The sequence below is a fragment of the Cervus elaphus genome, chromosome 22, assembly GCF_910594005.1.
Source record: "Cervus elaphus chromosome 22, mCerEla1.1, whole genome shotgun sequence".
In the NCBI taxonomy this organism is placed as follows: Eukaryota; Metazoa; Chordata; class Mammalia; order Artiodactyla; family Cervidae; genus Cervus; species Cervus elaphus.
In genome coordinates this window covers 55,245,475-55,260,007 of record NC_057836.1, presented here as the reverse complement: position 1 = coordinate 55,260,007, position 14,533 = coordinate 55,245,475, and the positions used below count along the sequence as shown (strand labels likewise).

At 37.1% G+C, this 14,533-nt stretch overlaps 1 protein-coding gene across 20 annotated transcripts in view; it reads right to left on the bottom strand.

The window, feature by feature from the left end:
• Nucleotides 1-14,533, bottom strand: part of ANKS1B (ankyrin repeat and sterile alpha motif domain containing 1B) — a 1,073,060-nt gene that overhangs the window by 798,579 nt on the left and 259,948 nt on the right. For all 20 annotated transcript variants that reach the window (XM_043881060.1, XM_043881066.1, XM_043881055.1 and 17 more), the window contains exon 9: nt 1,452-1,595. In XM_043881060.1, the coding sequence (XP_043736995.1) occupies nt 1,452-1,595 (144 nt within the window). The remainder of the gene's footprint in view (nt 1-1,451; nt 1,596-14,533) is intronic.

Below are 14,533 nucleotides of genomic sequence, written 5' to 3'. Positions count from 1 at the left end.
AAAATACAAAGATATTAATTTTATGAGCCAAAAAATAGGTAAGAGCATTCAATTGTTGGTAAATTGTTAAGCAGATAAGAGTATATTAATGAAAGCAAAACCTATGTTTCTTAATTTCCTTTCTTCTATATCCTTGACTAACATACACAAACACACCCTTTTAAGTAGGTAAAAGTATTTTTTAATTTATTTATTTTTAATTGAAGGATAATTGTTTTACAGTATTGCATTGGTTTGTACCAAACATCAACAAGTGAAGAAATGAAACCATATAGAAAATCATTTAGTCAAATACTACTTAATTCTGACAATATTCCAGGAACAATGTTGGCATTAAATCATAGACACTGAGCAATACATAGTATACCTTTGTGGATCTCACAGGCCAGTAAATATTGAAAATAATTCTGTAAGGTTAGTATAAATTGTCTTAAAATTCTATAAATAGTTCATATTGAGATAAAGAGATTCTTTAAGTGCAATAAATCAATATTGGAATTTGGGTGGCTGTGATTAAATTATGACATAAATGTAAAAACATGTAATAGTTTCTTGAACACAATTGGTTCATATTTGTTGCAAAACAGAAAATAATATTTTTGAGATATATTGAATTTTCTCTTATCCTAGATTATTTTTCCACTTATATTTTATGTAGTTACATAAACACACCTTTGCCATTACACTATTTTTCATATTAAGTGCTTTTCCATCTTCACGTAGGGATGAATTCATTGTGGCTTCAAATTTCCTAACTCTGTTTGGCTTGTTTTATTTATTTCTGAAGCTCCTCTAAGGGCTTGTGAATCATAACGCACAAGAAAAACTTGAGGGTGATACAGTAGAACTAAAAGTGACTTAATGAGTAGTGAAATGATTTCAAAATTATAATCAATGTTTTAGTGTTCTATTCTCATTTTGGGATTGCAGTGCATAATTGTCAGTGGCACACATTATTCTACAATATTCCATTGTGCTAAGAAAAAAAAAATCACTGTGCTTTTAAAGAGCTCTCACATGCTTTCTTTTAAATCATTTTATTTTTTAAACATGAATTGTGATTTAATTTCAAAATAGCATTCTTTAAAATGAAATATTTCAAACTCATTAACACTACAACCTCTTATACAACTCAATTTTTTTAGAGCTAGCATCACGACCAAAATAAAATCACATAAAATTATAATTATGTAGAGTATGTGTTGACTTATGCATACATGTACAGCTACATGTAAGCATTTCACTTATATATATATATATATACACACATGTATATATACATATATATATATACAGCTAATATAAGCATTTTACTGACCCTCAATTGAAGAAAAATTTCAAAGTATAAATAAAATACTAATTAGATTTTCAGCAGGTAATAAAAAAGATTTACTTAAAAACCTAGGCAACCATTTTATGTTTTATTGTATCTTAAGAAAGTAAACCATTACCTGTGCAAGAATGGGGAAGCCAAGGTTCCTACATCCATTACAAGGAGTCAATGCTTCCCAGAGTCCTGAGGGCCCACAAGTGTTTTCATCATCATCATCATCTTCCACTTCTCCTGGTGACAAATTTATTGTAGATGAAGTTCTCTGAAATTAAATTTATATCATACCAATATATTATATCAATGTCAGTTAGATATCTTAACATCAATTAAATTACATAAATTTCTCATGGTGTATGTTAGCAAGAAGAAATTAGCTTAATTCTGCCCATAGTTATGTGGCTGTGCTATGGAAATCAGCCAAAAAATATGTATAGTTCAATTCTAAGTTGAATGTGAAAGAAAACAAAGTGAAAAAACTGGGTGACAAAGATTGATAAATTGCAAAGTTCATGTTGAAGAATAGGACATGAAAATGACTCAAGAGAACATAGAAACAGCAACAAATATTTTGATTTCTAAAGCAATCAGAGGAACAAATTGAAAATATTGAAATAGGAATTGGTAAAAAGTCCATTTTTTCACAATGTCATCAAAAAGTAGACTCATTTTTGGAAAAAAAAGAAATTCATAAAATTTCATATTATATGCATAAGAGGGATATGTGTTAAGTCGCTTCAGTCATGGTCAACTCTTTGCAACCCCTGGACTGTAGCCCACCAAGCTCCTCTGTCCATGGGATTCTCTAGACAAGAATACTGGAGTCAGGAGCTATGCCCTCCTCCAAGGGATCTTCCACACCCAGGGATTGAACCCATGTCTCTTATGTCTCCTGGGAAGCCCTTGTAAGAGGGGTGATACTTTTAAAGTTAATAATAGGACTTCCATGCTAAGCAAACATATTTAGTTTTGCTACTTTCCAAGTCTCACTTAAATGACAGCAAAACTTTTGCAAAAATAATCTTAACCATAAGGACAAGGACAACAGGAGGGAAGTTAATAGATGAGCAATATCAAGAAAACATTTAGAGGCTCAAAAAAAAGAAAACATTTAGACAATGATAAACAGATGATTTATCAATTTCATATAGAAAACCTGAGGAAACGGAAAGTAAATTGTCTGCAAAGAGGAAGAATAAGAAGCAGATCTATTCATGATTTAACACCTCTAAAGGACTTAAGAATGAGAGAGACTGACTACCTGTGAGGTAATAATGCAAGAAATTTTGTAGGTGTTGGTAGAGCTAAAACAGAATAGAAACTCTATATTAGAAATTAGACCCCAAACTCATTACCCAGCCAAGAAAATAAACCTTCACCACCTGACAAGAAATTGGAGATTTACTTTCTGGTAAGGTTGAAGCTAAGGGATTATGAATTCTAAGAAACCAGACACAATGAACTGAGGAATGCCTCTTTAAAAACAATGAAATTAAGTGAATATCTATGTAGTAAATAAAGATGCTCAACCTGCCCCAGTGCCTTCTTCCCACATTTGTCTTAGAGAACATGGCAGCTAAGTTTATAACTCCCAGGTAGCAGATGAGAGTATACTCCTCTGGACCGCTCAAAAAAAAAAACAATCTCTAAGTACTTAGGAAAATGGTAGAGGGGTCCATGTCTTAATGCTTACTGTGAAACCCCTCCTCAACAAACTCCATGCACATAAACAGTTCCTAATTTTTCAATTAAATATGAACAAGGGTATAATGATAGCCATATATTGGAAAGAAGCTTTTAACAGGCCAAACTAAATATACAGAGAAAAATTATAAACAGTATCCTCAGAGAGAGAGAATATATAAAATCCAATAGAACAGTTGGAAAATAAGTCTGAGCAAATTTCCCAGAGGACAGAACAAAATAAGTTAAAAGTTAAGAAAATTAAGGGATCAAACTAAGAGTTCCAAGTAGAGGTAAAAAGAGACTGTCAAAGTATCAATGCAAGAAATTTTGCCAGAATGAAAGAAAAATTCCACATTAAAAGAGCCTGCTGAATATTCAGCATAGTATTTTTTTTAATAGCAAAGACAATAAGTTTGTCTAGAAATATTCAGAGTCTAGTGTTCAGTATAACATTGATAGATCATGATTACTGAAGTTAGTAAAGATAGTTTACATACTGAATTGTAAATAGCACCCATGTCCTGGTAAAAGTTGTTGCTTTAAAAAATAGCATAAAAGACTTCACAATACAACTGGTTTTTGCATTCACATCTTACATTTCCCTTTATCAATTTTCAATAACTGAGAAATTAAGAACTTCAATAGTCCTTCAATGAGTTACTGTCTGTAAGATATAATACAATGCTAGTGCTTTTATAATACAATAATACAGTGCTACAATCTACTGAGCCCTCTATTATTCATTATTTTAATTCACACAAGACTTTCAGGAAAATACTAAACTAAGCCACAAGAAGTCAAGTAAAACTCAAGGTCATGGAGATGGTAAGTGACAGAAAAATGATCCTAATCCAGACTGCCTAACTCTAGGGCATCCAATCCATATGGTTGATCAATGCTATCTATTAAAATGACTAGAATGATCAAAAGGGCATCTCCTTCACCAACTCATGATCAATTATTGGTTTGACCATCAAGGTTGACACATATGGCAGTATAAATCATAGGCTTGGCTAACAATTATCAACATTTTATAGATTAATCAGTTTTTTTCTTCTCTTTCTCCTCCCCAAAGAAAAACTGCTTATGTCGCTTCCCAGCTCATAAGTCTTCAGTTACTTCCCATTGTAGAGCAAATAATATCCATATTCTTTAATATGGCTTCAAGGTTTTATGGTCAAATTATTTTTCAGCCCCTTTCTCACTCCCTTTTATTCACCCGAGGCTATAGCCAAATGGAACTATTTATCCTTTCCTGATTTGTTCTGTGCTTTTGTCCACGCCCTCCACCTTACTTCTCCATACAACTATTATACTGGTTAAGAGTTTAAAATTAGTCCTGGATTCAAGTTCTAACTCTCTTACTTTTTAGCCTACTAATTGGTGTGTTTTTCAGAGTATAGGACCACTGGCAGCCTCACTTACTTTATCTATGCAGTGGGAAAATAATACAGTAGTATACACCTCCCTTAGAAATTTTTCCTGAAAAATAAGGTAATGAATATATGGTGCCTGACACACAGTGAGGTTTCAATAAGTATTAACCACTGTTTTTAGCTATTATTCTCCTATAATACTATTGATTCCTCAAAATACAGTTCAGATTTCACCTCTTACATAAAATTGTCTAGATTTACCACAAACAGGAAGGATGTTGCTTTCTTCTGAAAGTCTTCAATTCTTTCTGTCAGTTTGTGTATTCTGTTATTTCACATAGACTTTGAAATGACAAATGGTATAGTGGCAAACAGCAAAAGTTTTAAAGTCAAACTGATACATATTAAATATATTCAAATAGATATATATTCCTGGCTCTGCCACTTGCAAGATGTGTTACTGAGCAAATCACATAATCTTACTAGTCCTCAGTTTCCTTATCTGCAAAGTAGGCATAATAATAATTCCTACTTTAAGGGGTTATATGAGGATAAAATTAGTCGCTTGACAGCAGACTTCCCTGGTGGCTCAGACGGTAAAGCGTCTGTCCACAATGTGGGAGACCTGGGTTCGATCCCTGGCTCGGGGAGATACCCTGGAGAAGGAAATGGCAACCCACTCCAGTACTCTTGCCTAGAAAATCCCATGGACGGAGGAGCCTGGTGCCCATGGGGTCGCAGAGTGGGACATGACCGAGCGACCTCGCTCACCTCACTCGACATGTAGATAAAAATACTCAGTACTTAGGCAGTGCTGTTGCTCAGTCCTGTCCGACTCTCTGAGACCCCGCGGACTGTAGCCTGCCAGTCTTCTCTGCCCATGGGATTTTCCCAGCAAGAATACTGGCGGGGGTGCCGTTTCCTCCTCCAGGGGCTCCTCTAGACCCAGGGATCAAAGGCGCGTCTTCCGTGTCTCTTGCACTGCAGGCAGACTCTTTACCACTGAGCTACCTCCTGTGGAAGCCCATAAAAAATAATCAATAAATTTTTTTTTATTATAATCTTTAGCCTGAAAGAGTTGTATACACACACACACAAATTATTTATCTTAGTTAACTGTAAATTATCTGAAAGCAAATATGCCTTATTCACATTTGCATCTCTTACCATAAGTTGTGCATAGTGTAATTTAATAATTATTTATTAAATAAATAATTAAAGGAATGAGTTTTAAACTAATGTTTCATTTGACTACCTAGAAAATTTCACTACTAATAAAAGGTATATATAATTGCATAACATTATTGTTATTTTATTTTATATTAACATTTGTCAATAGCATTAGCAAAAATAGCAAAATTTATTTTATAAATTTTGTGGTTTAGTACTGCCCCCTAAAGACAGTTTAGAAGTTAGCTGTGTACAACTCAATGTTCCTCAATTTGCAACGTCATCCTACAGTTGAGGGTAGATTGTAATAGAAGTCCTCTGACTCTAGGTCCTATAATCTTTCTAAGAACTACTAATTAGAAGGAAGCTTCTAATTTCTAGAGCTCTTCAAAGAGACAAAAGATATTCAAAATATTCAGAATATCCACAAAGGAATTTCTGTATTATGTTATACTTTATCATTGATGGCCCTTAAATTTTTTTTAAGTCCAACATTCTGTAAGTCTATAATGTTATGTGGCAACCTGGGTGAGAGGTGAGTTTGGGGGAGAACAGATACAGGTGTATGTATGGCTAAGTCCCTGTCCTGCTCACCCGAAGCTATTAATCAGCTATACTCCAATACAAAATAAAAAGGCTTAAAGTTTAAAAAAAATGTGTAAGTCTAAGCAATTAAAGTGTATACTGTCCAGGAAAAGGGTCAAGGGTCAGATAGGATTCCCATACAGCCTCTTTAATCCCCATTAGCCAGTCCTTGAATACACGTCTTTAGAAACATGCTGGCAGTAGGAGAAGAGAAAATCCAAGGATGCCCAGTGTTAGTCCCACCAGGCTCCTCTGTCCATGGAGTTCTCCAGGCAAGAATACTGGAGTGGTTTTGCATATAGGGTTATCATTATCACCTTTCTAAATTCCATATATATGTGTTAGTATGCTGTAATGTTCTTTATCTTTCTGGCTTACTTCACTCTGTATAATGGGCTCCAGCTTCATCCATCTCATTAGGACTGGTTCAACTGAATTCTTTAAACAGAAAAAGAGACACAGAAATATAGAACAGACTTTTGAACTCTGTGGGAGAATGTGAGGGTGGGATATTTCAAAAGAACAGCATGTATACTATCTATGGTGAAACAGATCACCAGCCCAGGTGGGATGCATGAGACAAGTGCTCGGGCCTGGTGCACTGGGAAGACCCAGAGGAATCGGGTGGAGAGGGAGGTGGGAGGGGGGATCGGGATTGGGAATACATGTAAATCCATGGCTGATTCATATCAATGTATGACAAAACCCACTGGAAAAAAAAAAAAAATACTGGAGTGGGTAGCCAGTCCCTTCTCCACGGGATCTTCCTGACCCAGGGATCAAACTCCAGCACTGCAGGCAGATTCTTTATCGTCTGAGCCACCAAGAAAGTTCCAAGGACATCTACCTCCTGTCCAAAAGTCCCTGGAAGAAAAGCAGAAACTGATGCTGCTCGACAGAGCCAGGATATAAGAGAACAACATGTGAGTGGGGAAATGGGATGATGGAATGAGACAAAGCTACTTCTCATCCCATCAGAAATGCAAACACCAAATTAAAAAGTAGGAAAACAGTCTAAAAGAATTGTCAATGCAAAGGGACCTGGCAAATGGGCAGACTCCAGGGAGGAGGCAACCATCAGAAATGGAGAGCAAAACAAAGACAGACCATTAGGGATAGGGGTCAGCAATCTGGTCTGCAAATCAGCAAGTCTTTTCGTGTGTGTTCTTCAAAACTGAAAATGACTCATTAACTTTTAATGAAACTTAAAGTAACACATGCTTATTGTAAAACAAATCATTCAAAATAAAAAGTTATAAAGGAGAAAGAGAAGCTTTCCTGACATTAATTACCATTACAAACTTTCAGTGAGTTTCCATCTAGATTTGAACCCGTGTCCAGTGTTTTCAGAACTGATAAATACGCAGTTGTGTGCCAAAGAGTACTCTTACTGGGTGATTCAGATGGTGAAGAATCCATCTGCAACTCAGGAGACCTGGGTTCAATCCCTGGGTCAGGAAGATCCCCTGCAGAAAGGAATGGCAATCCACTCCAGTATTCTTGCCTAGAGAACCCCATGGAGACAGGAGCCTGAGGAGCTACAGTCCATGGGGTTGCAAAGAGTTGGACACAACTAAGCAACTAACACAACATATATTTCCAACATCTCTAAAGTATTCTCCACACCATGACAAGAGAAAAAAAATTTCTTATATGAGAAATTGAAAATGTTACCCTCTTCCTTTAAAACTTTTAATGGATTTCCATTGTTCTTTGTATAAAATTCAAAATTCTTAACATGATTGCAGAGGCTGTGTATGATTTCCCTTACCTGCATTATCTAGTTTTGTCCTATTTCCATCATTCTTCCTTCCCTTTGCTCATAACATTTAAACACACTATGCTCTTTCTCTTGAATATACCAAACTTTCTCTTACACAGAACTTTATCTAAGTACATACAGTTTTCTCTTACAGAGCTATTAGTTGTCTCCACTATAACAGAACACCTAGCCCTCTTTTTCTACAGTAATAGAACCCTAATTTTTACTTGGGCACATGTCTTCTTTTGGCCTTCCCAAATGTCACTAGTGGTAATGAACCCAACTGTCAATGCAGGGGACAGAGGAGATGTGGGTTGGATCCCTGGGTCAGGAAGACCCCCTGGAAGAGGGCATGGGAACACACTCCAGTATTCTTGCCTGGCGAATCCCATGGACAGAGGAGCCTGGCAGGCTACACATAGGCTCACAGTCATTCAGGACTGAAGCATGCAAGCATGTCTGCTTTGAATACAAACCATTTTTTCCAATCTCTGTCACAGCTAAATGTGGCTGTGTTATTAAGGTATAACCCTGGGGTATAAGAAATGTTCTTAAAGAGGCATGTCCTTCCTTCTTCCCTTTCCTCTTTCTGCTGGTTGGAGTGCTAATGAAATGATTAGAGCTAGAGCAGTCATCCTGGACCATGAAGGATCCTTGGAACTAGAGGGTATACATAGTGGAACAACAAATAGAATAACCCTCGGTTCCTCACACTGATGAGGACAGTCCATCCTTGGACACTCCAGCCCTAAGTTATGTGAGTGGAATGAAATAAACTTCTCCATTTTAAGTCACTGCTATTTGGATTTTCTGTTACTTGCTATTGTACCAAAACCTAATAAATAAATTCATGGAGGAATCTCTTCTCTTGTCCTCATCATGATTAATCTTACTTGTGCTCTAGGTGTGAACTTAATTCACTCCCTCTGATAGTCCTTTTGGTACCCCAAAACTAGTTTCCTTTCTTACATACTTTCACAGCACCCTGGTATTTTTATAGTAATCATCACAAATACAATTTTAAAAGCTAATTAGATGACTTTGGTTCTCTAACTCCTTTCCTGGGGCTTCCCTGGTAGTCCAGTGGCTAAGACTCTGTACTCCCAATGCAGGGGGCCCAGGTTTGATCCCTAGTCTGGGATGTAGATTCCACATGCTGCAGTTAAGAGTTTGCACGCCGCAACTAAAGATCCCACATGCCACAAGGAAGACTGAAGATCCTGCATGCTCTGACTAAGATCAGGCACAGCCAAATAAATAAGGAAATGGTTAAGAAATAACTCCTTTCCCTACTGGATTACAAACTGTGTAGCTGCAGAGGTGTCTGTTGGTTTAGTTACCACAAAAACAGTGCTTATGTGTTGATTAAACAAATGATGAGTGAGTGAATGGATGTCAGCCTGCCCTAAAAATGTTGACAATGTGAACATTCTCACTGATACTAGGAGGCACCAATTTAACTGTAACCTTAAATTTAGTGTCCTTTATCTTCTGACTCCTCTATATTCATTGCCCTCACTGTGTTCATTCCATGTTCAAACTACTATAGAACTCAACATCTACTTGATTTCATTAAAGAATGCCTTTATGCCAACATTAGCGAGCAATTTAGATTTTAACAAAAACTCTGTAGTTGAGGAGACTAAACTTTAAATCACACAACTTAATTGTTCCTCCTCCCCAACAAATATTTGTCTCCCTGTGATGATGGTTAGGTAGAAGGATGCTTTCATCTTCGTTGGTGTCTATTTCTTCCCATAGAATTTTTTTATCTGCTCTTCAAATTACTGTACCTTTTATAATGCAGAGAAGTGTAATTCTAGTATGTACCTTTTCTCCAAACTTGCATAGCCAATCTCATTACAGGTGACCTTACTCAAGGATTATTAATTTTTTTCAATTTGAAAGTAAAAAACAAAAAAAGTTATATCAATGACATTTTATTTCTTATTATGCTTTTAAAGTTGGGGATGTAAGGACTTACTGGGACACTGAAAGAGAGGGAAACTATAAAATGCTAAGCTGGTTCATTTATGGGGCTTCCCAGGTGGTGCTAGGGATAAAGAATCTGCCTCCAATGCAGGAGATGCAAGAGATGCAGGTTTGATCCCTGGGTCAGGAAGATCCCCTGGAGAAGGGAACAGCTGCCCACTCCAGTATTCTTGCCTGGAAAATTCCGTGGGCAGAGGAGCCTGGTGGGCTACAGTCTATGGGGCTGCAGAGAGTTGGACACGACAGAGTGGCTTGAGCAGCAGCAGCAAGCTGGTTCACTTATACTGAAACTATGCAAGTGTCAGCGATCCAACAAATAAAGGTCAGCAATCACATCACTCAAAAAGTGTGAACAGCAGACTTGTTTATGTTCAATTCATCCCCGACAGAGGTCACACGCTACAGTTTCATACATTAGGGATGCTCAGGAAGATTATCATCAAATAATTTCAAAAATTTATTAACGCTAAACATCTGCACGAAATTAAAGGACACTTACTCCTTGTAAGGAAAGTTACGACCAACCTAGACAGCATATTAAAAAGCAGAGACATTACTTTGCCAACAAAGATCCGTCAGGGCTATGGTTTTTCCAGTGGTCATGTATGGACGTGAGAGTTGGACTATAAAGAAGCTGAGTGCTGAAGAATTGATGCTTTTGAACTGTGGTGTTGGAGAAGATTCTTGAGAGTCCCTTGGCCAGCAAGGAGATCCAACCAGTCCATCCTAAAGCAGATCAGTCTTGGGTGTTCATTGGAAGGACTGATGTTGAGACTGAAACTCCAAAAGTTTGGCCACCTGATGCGAAGAGCTGACTCATTTGAGAAGACCCTGATGCTGGGAAAGATAGAGGTAGAGGAGAAGGGGACGACAGAGGATGAGATGTTTGGATGGCATCACCAACTCAATGGACATGGGTTTGGGTAACTCCAGCAGTTGGTGATGGACAGGGAGGCCTGGCATGCTGTGGTTTATGGGGTTGCAAAGAGTCAGACACGACTGAGCAACTGAACTGAACTGAACTGAAACATCTGTTTAAAATTTTCTGAGAATAACTCCAGAGCTATCTTATACTATCTTTTCACCACAGTCATTTGCTCCAAGTTAGTGAAATTCACAACAGATGCAACATTAGGGTCTTCTGAAAAATGAAATCTCTCTCAGATTTATCTGTAGTTACCTGTACATCTTAAACTGATTTATACCAGCAAGGAAAAGGATGAAGAAATTCTTTATGTCAATGAGTACACTGAGCCCACCTCCTAGCATCCACATATCAAAATAACATTACTGTGCATGGTGCTATTTTAAACCTGGGGATTCTCCAGTATTCACATTTATTAAAGAACAGAATTGCTATTAAAGCAAGTATTTTAGTTGCAAGGAATACTGAAGACTAGGTTAAGGAGAACTCTTCTTGTTTTAATAGTATGTGAGACATTCATTGTAATTGCTCTAAAACGCTGTGTTCCAACACACTGTGTCCCCACCTGCTACCTCTTTACATAGCTGGCATTCTTGGCATGGCCATCTAGGAAACTTCAAAGAAGAATTCATTTGGTTTGCTATTCTACTTTAGTACTCAGTTCAGTTCAGTTCAGTCGCTCAGTTATGTCCAACTTTTTGCAACCCCATGGACTGCAGCATGCCAAGTTTCCCTGTCCATCACCAACTCCCAGAGCTTACTCAAACTCATGTCCATCAAGTCAGCGATGCCATCCAACCATCTCATCCTCTGTCATCCCCTTCTCCTCCTGCCTTCAGTCTTTCCCAGCATCAGGGTCTTTCAAATGAGTCAGTTCTTTGCATCAGGTGGCCAAAGTATTGGAGTTTCAGCTCCAGCATCAGTCCTTCTGATGAATATTCAGGACTGATTTCCTTTAGGATGGACTGGTTGGATCTCCATGCAGTCCAAGGGACTCTGAAGGGTCTTCTCCAACACCACAGTTCAAAAGCATCAATTCTTTGGCACTCAGCCTTCTTTATAGTCCAACTCTAACATCCACACATGATACTGGAAAAACCATAGCTTTGACTAGATGGACTTTTGTTGGCAAAGTAATGTCTCTGCTTTTTAATATGCTGTCTAGTTTGGTCATAGCTTTTCTTCCAAGGAGCAAGCGTGTTTTAATTTCATGGCCGCAGTCACCATCTGCAGTTATTTTGGAGCCCCCAAAAATAAAGTCTCTCATTGTTTCCATTATTTCCCCATATATTTTCCATGAAGTGATGGGACTGGATGCCATGATCTTAGTTTTCTGAATGTTGAGTTTTAAGCCAAGTTTTTCACTTTCATCAAGAGGCTCTTTAGTTCTTCATTTTCTGCCACAAGAGTACTAGCATCAATTTATATGTTCTTATTACCTCTTAAAACTTTTTTTCATTTATCTGACTCTGGCTTAATAATATTGTTTATTATTATGAAAGGGGAGAGAAAGAAGTCTACACTGATGTCAGGTTTATGCACAGGAGGTCAAAGCTAATTTCAAAAAGGTAAAGGTTACATTTAGAAAGTTGACTCAAGCTTATTTTTTCTGCAAGATTTAGTATAAGAGGCAAAATATGCAACTTTTGGAAAATACACTATTCTTCATGACAGATCATTTTACATAAACAAATACTAGTTTTCAAATAATTTCTTATTAAGGTATTGTTTACATATATAATATGCACCCATTTTTAATATATAGGTTTATAACTTTTGATAAAAGCATACAATTGTGTAATCATCACCACAAATGGTTACCCTGTGCTCAACCCCTGTCAGTACCCACCGACTCCTGGCCCCAGAAATCTTTTTTCTGTCACTCTATTAGACAGGTCCTTTGCAGAACTTCACAAAAATGGAATCACAAAGTATACACCTTAGGTCTGGCTTCTTTTGCTCAGCATAATGTGTTTGAGATACATCTTTATTTTTCACATATCAGTAGTGTATTCCTTTCTAATGCAAAGTGGTATTTTACTGTATGGATACATCAAAACTTTTTTGTAAACTCTTTCTTTATTAGACATTTAGGGTGCTTCCACTTTGGAGCCATTATGAATAAAGTTTCCATGAGCATTCACATATAATTCTGTATGTGAACATAAACTTTTGTTTCTCTTAGGTAAACACCTAAAATACCAGGTTACACAGTAAGTGTATTTTAAACATTTTAGGAAATTATCAAAATGTTTTCCAAAGTGTTTGTACACTTTACATTCATATTAGAGTTCTAGTATCATCCCATACTTGGCAACACTTAATTTAGCCATTCCAGCAGACATGTGGTGCTGCCCCATAGCACTTTTAATTTCCACTTCTGTGACTGCCAACATGTTAAGTATCTTCTCCTGTGCTGGGAGGCCAGACACATGTCATTTTTGCATGAAATATCCTTTTAAATCATTTGTCTATTTTTAAGTGGGTTAATTTGACTTCTTACTATTGACTTGTAAGTGTTTGTCTGTTTGTTTTTTAATGAAGACTGTTCTTTTTAGAGTCATTTAAGGTTCACAGCAAAATTGAAAGGAAGGTACTGAGATTTCCCATCTGCCCCAAGCTCCTAGACATGCAAAGCTCTCTTTATAAACATCCCCCACCACAGAGGTACATTTGTTACACTTGATATTAATGAACCTACACTGATACACTATAATGATCCAAAGTCCATAGTTGATATTACATTTTACTCCTGTACATTGTAAGCGTTTATACAAATTTATAATAACATGTGGACTTCCCTTGTGGCTCAGCTGGCAAAGAATCTGCCTGCAATGCAGGAGACCTGGGTTTGATCCCTGGGTTGGGAAGATCCCCTGGAGAACAGAACAGTTACCCACTCCAGTGTCTGGCCTGGAGAATTTCATGGATTATAGAGTCCATGGTATCACAAAGAGTCAGACACGATGGAGTGACTTTCACTTTCACTTTCATAATGACATGTATATATTATTATGATAACATACAGAATATTTTCACTGCCCTAAAGACCCTGTGTTCCACCTATTCACCCTCTGAACCCAACCACTGTTCTTTTTTACTGTCTCTATAGGTTTGCCCTTTCAAAAATGTCATAAAGAATCATACAGAATACTGCCTTTTCAAACTGGCTTCTTTTTATTGTAACATGCATTTAAGTTTCCTCCATATCTTTTCCTGGCTTTTCATAGCTCATTTCAAAGCTCTGAATAATAGCATTTTTTAAAATCCCTGAATAATATTCCATTGTCTGGATGTACCACACTTGATCCATTTATCGACTGAGAGACTTTGGTTTCTTCCAAGTTTTGGCAATTATGAATAAAGCTGCTATAAACATCCTTGTGCAGGTTTTTGTGCAGACAAAAGTTTTCAACTGCTTTAGACAGATACCAAGAAGCAAGGCTGTTCTGGATCATCTGATAAGAGTAGGTTTAGTTCTGTAGTAGCTGTCTTCTAAGTGCCAGTACCATTTTGTATCCCCCTCAGCATAAGTGAGTTTCCCATGCTTTATACTTGAGCTCCACATCTTGTGTCAGCATTTGGTGTTGTCAGGCTTGTAGACTTTGACCATTCTAGCAGTCATGTAATAGTACCTCTCTGTGGTTTTAATGTGCATTTCCCTGATAACATGTGATATGAACATCTTTGCATATGCTTATTGGCCA